The 10,750-nt window shown below is 42.2% G+C and overlaps 1 protein-coding gene across 1 annotated transcript; it reads right to left on the minus strand.

Annotated features, from left to right (window-relative positions):
- Window positions 1-3,492: 3,492 nt before the first annotated feature.
- Window positions 3,493-10,410, minus strand: MKRN3 (makorin ring finger protein 3). Its single transcript, XM_054451321.2, has one exon. It carries the CDS (start codon window positions 10,299-10,301, stop codon window positions 8,778-8,780), a length of 1,524 nt encoding a protein of 507 aa, XP_054307296.1. The 5' UTR covers window positions 10,302-10,410; the 3' UTR covers window positions 3,493-8,777.
- Between the last annotated feature and the right edge of the window lie 340 nt (window positions 10,411-10,750).

Raw genomic sequence — 10,750 nt, forward strand, 5'->3', positions numbered from 1 at the left:
CTTATGATGAGTTTATTGGGACACAGCCCCATCATAAGTCAAGGAGCATGTGTATTCTGTTACAGCGGCACAAAATGAACTAGAACTGGCAATATTTTGATACCATGTTATATACCATTCATAAGTTATGTAGGTGCACCTTTATTTTGTTTTATGAAATAGTGCTTCTCAGTCTGTTTGTGTTGCTATGAAGAAATGCCTGAGGATGGGTAATTTATTTAAAATACAGGTTTCTTTGGCTCATGGTTCTGGAGACTGTACAAGAAGCATGGCACCAACACCTGCTTCTGGTGAGAACTTCAGGCAACTTCCACCCATGCCAGAAAGGGAAGGAGTAGGCATCACATGGCAAGAGAGAAACCCAGAGAGAAGAGGAGGAAATGCCAAGGTCTTTTAACAACCAGTTCTCTAGAGAACTCAAGAGTAAGAACTCACTCATCTCTGCAAGAATGGCACCAAGCCATTCATGAGGGATGCACCCCAATATTTCCAACACCTCCCACCAAGCCCCACCTCCAACACTGGTTATCAAATTACAATATGAGACTCAGTGGGGCCAAAGATACCATATCCAACCATGGCATTCTGCCCCGACCCCCTAAAACTCAGGTTCTTCTCACATTGCCAGATAAAATCATCCTATCAACAAAGTCTTAACTTGGTCCAGCATCAACTCAAAAGTCCAAAGTCTCATCTGAGACTCCAGGCAAGTTCTTTACAGCTGTGAACCTGTAAAATAAAAAACAAGATATTTACTTCCAAGATACAAACGTGATACAGGCATTGGTTAGACATTCCCATTCCAAAAGGGAGAAATCAGCCTAAAGAAAGAGGTAATACTCCCCACATTAAGTCTAGAACTCAGAAGGGCAGACATAAAAACTTAAAGCCCCAAAATGTTCTCCTTTGACTCCATGTCCCACATCCTGGGCACAATGGTATGAAGTGTGGGCTCCCAAGGCCTTGGGCAGCCCTGTCCCCATGGCTTTGATGTGTGAAGCCCATGTGGCTCTTATCATGTACTGGAGTCCAATGCTTGCGGCTTTTCCATGCTGAGAGTGCATGCTGCTGGTGACTCTAGAATTCTGGGGTCTGGAGGATGGCAACCCTACTCCCACAGCTCCACTAGGTGGTGCCTGGTGGAGACACTTCGTGGGGGCTCCAACCCACAAAGAGCCTCAGCCAGTCTCACACTGTGTGCCTGCAGTCTTAGCACCACATGGAAGCCCCAAACATTACAACTTGCACCCTCTGAAGCAGTGGTCTAAACAGTAGCTTGAGCCCTTTGAGCTTTAGCTGTCGTCTGAGCAGCCAGGATGTGGGAAGCAGTCTCCCAAGATTGCACAGGGCAGCAGCACCCTGGGCCTGGCCCAGAAGTCATCTGTCCTCCTAGGCCTGTGGACCTGTAATGGCAGGAGTAAACTCAAAGATTCTGAAATGCCTTTGGACTTTTTTCACACTGTTCTATTACCAACTGGCTCTCTTTTATCTGTGCTAATCTTTCTAGCAAGTGGTTGTTCAGCTGCCCCTCTCAGATTTCCTCTCCTGAAAAATGCTCTTTCCTTCTCTTTTGCATGGACAGGCTTGAGTTTTCCAAATTTTTATGCTCTGTATCCCTTTTAACCAAAAGTTCCAACTTTAAGTCTTTCCTTTGCTCCCAATCTGTTGATTATTGGATGCAGCCACACCACTTCTTGAATGCTTTGCTGCTTAGAAATTTCTTCTGCCAGATACTTTAGGCCATCACTCTTAAGTTCAGCTTTCCACAAAGTGCTAGAGTGTATACACAATGCAGCCAAAGTATTTGCTAGGGTGTAACTTTGCTTCAGTTCCTAGTGAGTTCCTCATTTCCATCTGAGACCTCCTCAGCATGTCCTTTATTGTCTGTATTTCTATCAGCATTTTGGTCACAAGCAGTCTCTAGGAAGTTACAAGTGTTCCCTTCCTATCTTCTTCTGAGCCCTCTACTCTTCCAGCCTCTGCTCATTACCCAGTTCCAAAGCTGCTTCCAAATGTTTAGGTATTTTTATAGCAACGTTCCACTCCTCAGTACCAATTTTCTGTCTTAGTCCATTTTTGTTTCTATAAAGGAATATATGAAACTGAATATAATTTTTCAAAGAAGCTTATTTGGCTTATGGTTCCAGAGTCTGTAAAAAAATCATGGCACCAGCCGGGCCCAGTCGGGTGGATCACCTGAGATCAGGAGTTCAAGACCAGCCTGACCAACATGGTGAAACCTCGTCTCTACTAAAAATACAAAAATTAGCTGGGCGTGGTGGCAGGCACCTGTAATCCCAGCTACTCGGGAGGCTGAGGCAGGAGAATTGCATGAACCCCTGAGGCAGAGGTTGCAGTGAGCCAAGAGTGTGCCATTGCACTCCAGCCTGGACAACAAAAGCAAAAATCTCAAAAAAAAAAAAAAAAAAAAAAACAAAGAAAAACAAAAAAGCATGGCACCAATATCTGCTTCTGGTGAGGGCCTCAGGAAGTTTCCACTCATGATGAAAGAGGAAGAGGAGAAGACATCACATCATGAAAGAGGAGGCAAAGGAGTTGCCAGGCTCTTTTCCTATTTTTTTAGAGACAGGGTCTCACTCTGCAGCCCAGACTGGAGTGCAGCGGTACAATCATAGCTCGCTGCAGCCGCGACCTCCTGGGCTCAATCAATCCTCCCTCTTCAACATCCTGATTAGCTAGGACTACAGGCATGTACCACCATGTCTGGTTAATTGTTTCTATTTTTTTTTTTATAGAGATGGGGTCTCACTATGTTGTCTAGGCTGGTCCAAACTCCTGGCCTCAAGCATTCCTTATGCCTGTCTCCCAAAGTGTTAGGATTACAGGCAGGAGCCACTGTGCCCAGCCTAGGCTCTTTTCAACAACCAGTTCTAATGGGAATTCAGAGTCAAAATTCACTCACTTCCGTGAGGAAAGCAGCAAGCCATTCATGAAGGATCTGCTCCCATTACTCAAACACCTCCTACCAGACCCCACCTCCAACACTGTGGATCAAATTTCAACACGAGACTTGGCGGGCTAAATAAACCATATCCAAACCATAGCAGTTCTGTATGCTGAATGTCTGTGTATCTCCAAAATTTCTACGGTGAAATCTAATCTCTAAGGTAATGGTATTAGGAGATGGGACCTTTCGAAGGTGTTGGAGTCATGACGGTGGAGGCCTCATATGTGGAATTAGTGCCCTTAATAAAAGAGGTTCCAATTTGCCAGCTCAAATGGTATACACAGCTTTGTGTCTGAGCCCCCACAACTGTGATTCCCTCATCGTTTATATTGTATTGTATTCTTGATTAACTTGCATAAAACTTTCACTATAACGTTATCATATGACATTGCTTCAAGCACTGCTCCACTGAAAAACAAACTACCCATAAAAAAGAAAACAAATATATTTATGTAATTATTTATAGTTTTTAATACATTTTATTGTACATTAAAACAGCACAATTAAAGGGATCCCAATGAGGTTGGCAGTGCCCTCCACTATGTGAGGACACTAAGAAGATGGTCATCTATGAACCAGGAACCCACCCTCACCAGGCACCAAGCTGCCGGTGCCATGCTCTTAAACCTCTCAGCCTCCAGAACTGTGAGAAATAAATTTATGTTGCTTATAAGCCACCTAGTTTATGATATTTTTTAACAGTTGCTCAAATGGACTAAGAAATGGTTTATACAGCATTGCAATATTTTACTTAAATGTTTAAGTAAATTTCAGGGGATAATGTCTTCTGTTTCTTTTTGTGTGGAGTAGGGAGTAAGTGCATTTCAGACAACTTTTTTTGTTGTTGTTAGTAATAGGTTCGCTTAGATTTGTCTTCTGGATTGATGTTTGGAAATTTATATTTATGTTGAAACTGTTAAATTTTGTTTCATATTTTCAAGTACATTTCCCTCAGGTATAACAAGGATTTATTTCCCATTTCTTTAGTGCCTTTTTAGCTCTAATTACCTCTGATTAACATTTCCTATTTTAATTGCACTTTATCCTTTATTTTTTAAGTTAGTGGTTTATCTGTTTACTAATTATTTTTACAAAAAAAAAATCAGCCTTTACATTTTCATTCTCTGTTCAACAAATTTTTAGTTTAATATTTCTTAATTCCTCCTGCTTACCTTAGTTGTGTTTGTATGTGTTTGTGTATATGTGTGCATGTGTTCATGTTGTGGTCTTTTTAAAATTTAGGTTTAAATACCTAGTTAATTAGGCTCTTTGTTTTTAAGACAATATACATTAGTATTTAAAATTAGGAGTTATACTCTGAGTACAGATCCAGAAGTATCCTGTATATTATGGTATGTATAATTTGTCATCGTCATATTATATTCTTCTAAATGATTTTGAATTTACTCCTACATCAAATTATTTATGAGAGACAATTAAAAGTGGTAGTAGCTTATTTTCTTTTCTTTGTTTTTTGTTTGAGACTGAGTCTTGCTCTGTTGCCTAGGCTGGAGTGCAGTGGCACGATCTCGGCTCACTGCAAGCTCTGCCTCCCGGGTTCACGCCATTCTCCTGCCTCAGTCTCCTGAATAGCTGGGACTACAGGCACCTGCCACCAACCCCGGCTAATTTTTTTTTTTTGTATTTTTAGTAGAGACAGGGTTTCACTGTGTTAGCCAGGATGGTCTCGATCTCCTGACCTTGTGATCCGCCCGCCTTGGCCTCCCAAAGTGGTGGGATTACAAGTGTGAGCCACTGTGCCCATGCGTTAGTAGCTTATTTTCTTATATTGACCTCAGAAAATGTTGCCTGTACTACTTTTATATCTAGATCTAATTGACAGTTTCACTGTACTCTATTTCACAATTATTTTTGTTTTTGTTCCATTAATATTGGAAAATGTGATATATATTTTCAAGGCAAAAATTGACATGAATTAATTTACTTCTTTGCACTAGTACTGGGTTATTTACCATACATCCCTGTTCCCAGCCCTACCCTAACTCTATCCCACACTGAAGTTGCAGTTTAGTATTAGCTGTGCAACAGAAACCATGCCTCCATGACGTTTGGAAAACTGTAAAATGGAAGAGCATATGGACATAGACTACAGACTGAAAATGTTTCCCTGACAGTGAAATTCAGTGAATTGATTTAGTGACATTTGAGCCATGAGACAAAGTCATTTCCATATCTTCAAAGGGGAGGAATTACTAGGTAAATTTCTCTTAGTATATTTGCATGTGTGGATATCCATAAAATCGAGACACATGAAACCTAAGCAAAGCAAACCTGACTTATTTTAGGCTTTTTAAGTTGTAGCTGAAATGATACCATTTTTGTGGACCCCAGGGCTGAGTCCCTGAGTCCTCATAGGGGCGAGGGCCAGCACACACTCTGAATCACTCACAGAGCAGGCCTTTGTGTGGCAAAGGCTTCTTTGTTCCTGACTGTAGCAGGGGAGTGGTCAGATCATGGGAAAGCCCTTGGTAACATTTCACCCAGACTTGGTGGCAGTAATACTTCTGTTATTTGACATTTTTCTGAATGAACTGATGAGGGAACAAGGAATCCCATATATTCTAAAAATGTCTCTTTGTTATTTTCCTCACCTAGAACTCTGCCAAAAATATGTATTTCTTTTGTTATATTTTAAGTAATTGAATAGCACGTAGTTTCAAATGAATAATTTTTGCTGAAAAAATACTTCATCTTTTTGAAATTATGAAATGTGAGGGTAATATACCCCTTGCTTACCAAAATGATTATTAAATGATAACGTTACATTAATATAAGTTCCAGAGATTCTCAAAAAGGAAATCTTGGTGATTAATTTCTGTGCAATCACCTTTTCATGTCCAAAAATATGCACAAATCTCACATCTATATATAATCACTAAAAAAAAAAACAAAAACCTATGTTTCAAGCTTTTTGTCCAGACTACATTTGATCCTCACAACAATCCTGCAAAAGTAGGTGGAACTGTACCCATTTCTCATATGAAGAAACTGAAGTACAGAAAATTTAAGTAACTTGCTTAGACTGTGAAACTGAATGGCTGGTAAGAAGCAGAGTCAGGATTCTAACTATCCTTTGCCTCTCAAGCCACTTTATTTTCTACTAACCATTGTCCTACTATAAATCCTGAATTTTATGATTATCTGGTTCAAGATACTATTTGAATAAAAACACAGTATTTCACAATGCAGGGAAGTGTACATTTGGAGAAACTCTCCACAGCTTTCTGGGCTCAGCTTAAAAATCCCTCTCTGAAAGCTTTGCCACTATTTTTTGAGACTTTGGTGTTGGCACAGTCTTTGACAGTGCACCATCTGGTCTCATTCTTTGGTTGTTTAGTTAATCTAATCTCTCTTTCTCCTGCACGATTGCAGGGCAGGGACCTCAGATGTTTGGAATTCATTTGGAATCTGTCACTCACCTTGCATGCCAGTGATAGTCAGGCATCAAGGGTGTCCTGACTGGTGAATTCTTTGGCTAAGAGGAATCAAGAGGAAAGGAATATGGCAAAAGGTCCAGGCAAATAGGCTGAGGTACTTACTAGGAGAACCAGGAGTCGTGTAAGAAGGGAGAGGCAATGTAAAAGTATAGGAGGCTGAGGCACACTCTGAAGCAGTGGACTAAAATCACTGAGCTGGCAGCCTATAGATAAAAGCCCCATGGCTCCTACATTCTGTGGGAGCTTATTCATGTCCATCTTTGCTCCACTTGGCTGAAGCATCCATACTTAAAGGCTGTACTTGCATCTCCAGCAGCTACATTCAGCTGGTCGACCTGCTCCTAGTGAACACGGTAAGTGCAAGTGCTCTGGACAAATACTGCTTGAGTTCCAGTCTTTGTCCCACTAATTCACAGCTATGGGTCATAAACTCTATGGGCAAAACCTTTAAATTCTGTATTATTTACCTCATCATGATAATGAGAAAAATTATAGCAAGTACCACATTAGGTAGTTCTGACAAATTCATCCTTTTGCATGCAAAGTACATGGTATAAACTCTGTAAATGTGCCATCTTTGTTGGACAGTCAGGACAGTGTGAATAATCTGGGACTCAAGATTCAGACTCCCAGCATATTTTTCAGCTCCTTCAGCCAAGATAAGTGCATTTGCAGTTGATGCAGATCATATGTTATACAGGTAAATCATTAAAATGGCATCATTCTCTTTCACATTCATTTTTTCTTTGCTTGTTTGGTTACTAAAAAGGTGTATTAAAATTGTCCACTAAGAGTCTGGATTTAGGGTTTTCATCAGTTGTGTATCTGATACAATGTTATTAAATGTATACAAAATTTGAATAGTTATATATTCCTGTGAATTACAATTTAATGTTTATGTATTATTCCTTTTTATCTCCAGCAAAGTGTTTATCCTTACTATAAACTTCGTCTATAATCAAGAGAGTCACAGCACCTGTTTGTTTTTTTCCCATCCTACTACTTTGAATGTTTCTGTATTTTTATGTTGGGTGTATTTTAAATAGGATGTTTTATTCTGATTGTAATGAAGTCTTAGAGCCTTTGACTTCCAGTCTTTAAACTGCTTTCATTTAATCTAATTAAGTTGTACTTGTATGTAAATTTTCTATATTAATCTTACACTTAGTTTTTAGTGCTTTTTATATTTTATTATTTTATCTTTCCATTCTTTTATTCTCACTGGTTTTAATATTTTTGTTCTATTTTCCCTTTTATAATCTTGTTACTTTTATGTTGAAATCTTTTGTCAAAAGCCCCTTGTTGGGAAAGTCTAGAGACTTTGTGTATCAAATACAAAGCACTGTGCCTCTGAGCCTAGGATTTGCTGTTAAAAAGAATTAATGAGAAGGTGGCTAAACTGCATAGGAACACCATTTCTGTATTTATAGAGTGAGCTATTAATGCCATTGTAAGAATTACCAATATAGTGCTTTGTAAGTCCTCTAAGATCTGCATCTGTCACATTTGGCCAGACCCACTTGAACAGTCCTTTTCATTAGATGCTAATTACTGGCTTCTGTGCGAGGGACAGAAAGATTATTCACACAACTCACATCCACACAACAGCCTATCCTGTTAGGCTTTGACCTTCAGCTTTCAGCTCTGTATTTACTTTATTACATAAACATAAATATTATATTGTGATGTATATTCTTTTATATATTTTTTCAAATACATAACTCTTATACATATATATTTTATATATATATATCATTCTTAAATATATATTTCCAAATATAAATTATTTCACGTCAAGCTAAACAGGATAAAAACATGTAAACATATACACTTGGTTTTGGTCAAGTAAAACACAAAATCACAAGTTCATCACAGTTTAACAAGTGCACTTGAAGGGGAAGGAGGGAAAGAACAAACTGTAAACAAACAGATGGGCAGCTGCAAAGCCCTGCGAGGGTCCATTTGTTAAGGCTATTATAGCACAAAGCTACTAGTTCAATTAAAACTTCACCTTTCACTCTGCCACATTTACTCTTGAAGGTCTTCAAAATAAGTGTGGAAATTCAGTAAACACTACACTAGAACTGAGTTAATCCTGTTGACAACAGAGATGACAAAAAAAGCCATAAGCTGACATTAATATTAATTTCACCAAAACAGTAACTTTAAGGACTTATTTTTTAACACAGATAATCACCATAATCCTAGAGGGAAAGATATGCAGAATAGACAAGAAAACAGAAGCACTGCCTCAACAGCCCCTGAAAGCAGTAAGAGTGTCAACACAGGGAAAACAGGCAATAGCAGACGACAGAACCTCAGCAGACTAGACCACATGCTACAGCACGATGCTACAGATTCAAATTGAAATATTCTTCCAGCTCATAACGAAGCAAGTCCCACTGGTCCTCAGAGAAGGGTAACTCATCTCTCAGTGAAAGAAACCGCTTAAACAACAGACTGGCCAGCCGAAGCACGACAAGCTCCTTCTTAATGCTTTTATAGAGCATGTTGCCCTCTCCCATTCGCACAGGCTCCACAAGTTGATGCCAGTATGCGCTGAATGACCCACCACCTGGCCCAGGAGGCTCATCTCCCCAGCCCTCAGGGTATTCATGCTTGTAAAAGCATGTGCTTCCAAATGGGCAGTTACCCCTGCCTTCCGCAAAATACCTGCAGGCCTTGTTGCTCATTGCCTCCTTGTATTGCTGAATAAGTTTCTGCTTTTCTTCCTCCTCCTCCACCCAGAACTCACTGGGAATGACCAATTCGGAGGTGACCCTGCACTGTGGGCAAGACTTGATGATCCTGTTCTCAAACTGTCTGGCATTTCTCCACCTGCGGATACATCTAATACAGAAGGAATGGTTGCAATTGGAAAGAATGCCAAAGCGGCGGTCATTGGGGTTGGCCTTCTCATAGACAACCTCCATGCAGATGCCACACACCTTGTCCATACCACGCTGCACAGCAAACGAGAGTTCCATATCTTTCTCGTGTGCTTCAATGCAGGCCCTCATATGTTCTTCCCTCTGGGCAGCATCCATGGGGTGCAAGGTCTGCAGCCCACACATGTCGCACATGTCTCCGTGGAGGTACATACAGCTCTCCCCACGAAAGCAAACTCCCCTGGAAGCATAATAGCAAAACCGCAACCCCCTGCCCACAGCCATCTGCTTCCTCTCAGTCTCTGAGCTCTGTAGAGGAGCCTCGGGGGCAGATGCAACCCAGCGGCCCCGGTAGGGCTGCCCTGGAACAAACTCAATGGCATCCGCCCAGCTTTCTACACCTGCTCCTCCAGCAGCTCCACGGTCTGCATTGTCTCTCTCGGCTTCAAAGAAACCCCTTTCAGCAGCCGAGCCAATCACAGGCAAGGAAAGGGAGGATGCAGCCGGGGGGGCTTCCGCCACTTCCTGAGTCGGGGGCTCGATGTGCGCAGCCGTGCTAGGGCCTCCACCTGCAGAGGCCCCAGGCGGCGAAACGCCGCCCTCAGTGGCCATCTTCCGACCAGAAAGGTCGTGGGAATAGCGACAGTTCTCCCCCTCCTTGCACTGCCCATGTATATAATACCTGCAGATGATCTGCTTTGTCCAAATGCCGCTGCTTCGGCTCGGCAACGGACTGGGCCAGGCTCCTCCTCCTGAGGCTGGTGCAGGCCTCAGGCCTCCTCTGCGGAGGTGGGCAGGGACTGGAGCTACAGGGAAGGGGGCCCAGCCCCTTGCCGCATGTGGCAGGGCTGAATCTGGAGCAGCAGATTCCCCGGAGGGCTCACAGACGGGAAGGTCCGGCCCAGACACACCCTCCCTTGCTGCCTCAGCACCTGCCTGGGCCCCGGCTGCCTCGTGGGCTTCTGAGGGAGCTGCAGGCTCTTCCATGGCTGCTTTGGCACCCCGAAATGGTGCCAGAACCTCTCCGGTACTTTTTCTTTATCGGCTTGAGGCCCGGAATGGCGGCCGCGCTCGGAGGCTTCTCTAGAGGAAGTGTGCATCTTTTTTTCCTTCCCCCCTGCTTTTGGGTACCTCTGACTGTGTGTTCCTACCTACTTCCGGGCACAGGCCGCATGGCGGACACTTCCTGTGGGGGCAACGTACGTGCTTTGCCTGGTTTTTACCGCAATTTTCCAATCTGACATATTTTTTCGTTCACACAGGCGGGGACCAACCCAGCCCCTTTTGTCTGCCTTCTGCCTCTGCTTCGCTGTGTTCCGGCAGCCCCTAAGTCCCTTCTCACACCATTTCCTCAGGAGAATGAGGTTTTACTTTAATCTCTTCTGGTTTCGGTCATGCACGTCTTCGTTGTATTTTCGTATCTGTCTGCCTTAAAA

This window comes from Pongo pygmaeus, chromosome 16 (assembly GCF_028885625.2).
Source record: "Pongo pygmaeus isolate AG05252 chromosome 16, NHGRI_mPonPyg2-v2.0_pri, whole genome shotgun sequence".
In the NCBI taxonomy this organism is placed as follows: domain Eukaryota; kingdom Metazoa; phylum Chordata; class Mammalia; order Primates; family Hominidae; genus Pongo; species Pongo pygmaeus.

Bases quoted from the DNA above. Each gene is read 5' to 3' on its own strand.
- MKRN3 (XM_054451321.2), bottom strand. From the start codon at position 10,301: ATGGAAGAGCCTGCAGCTCCCTCAGAAGCCCACGAGGCAGCCGGGGCC.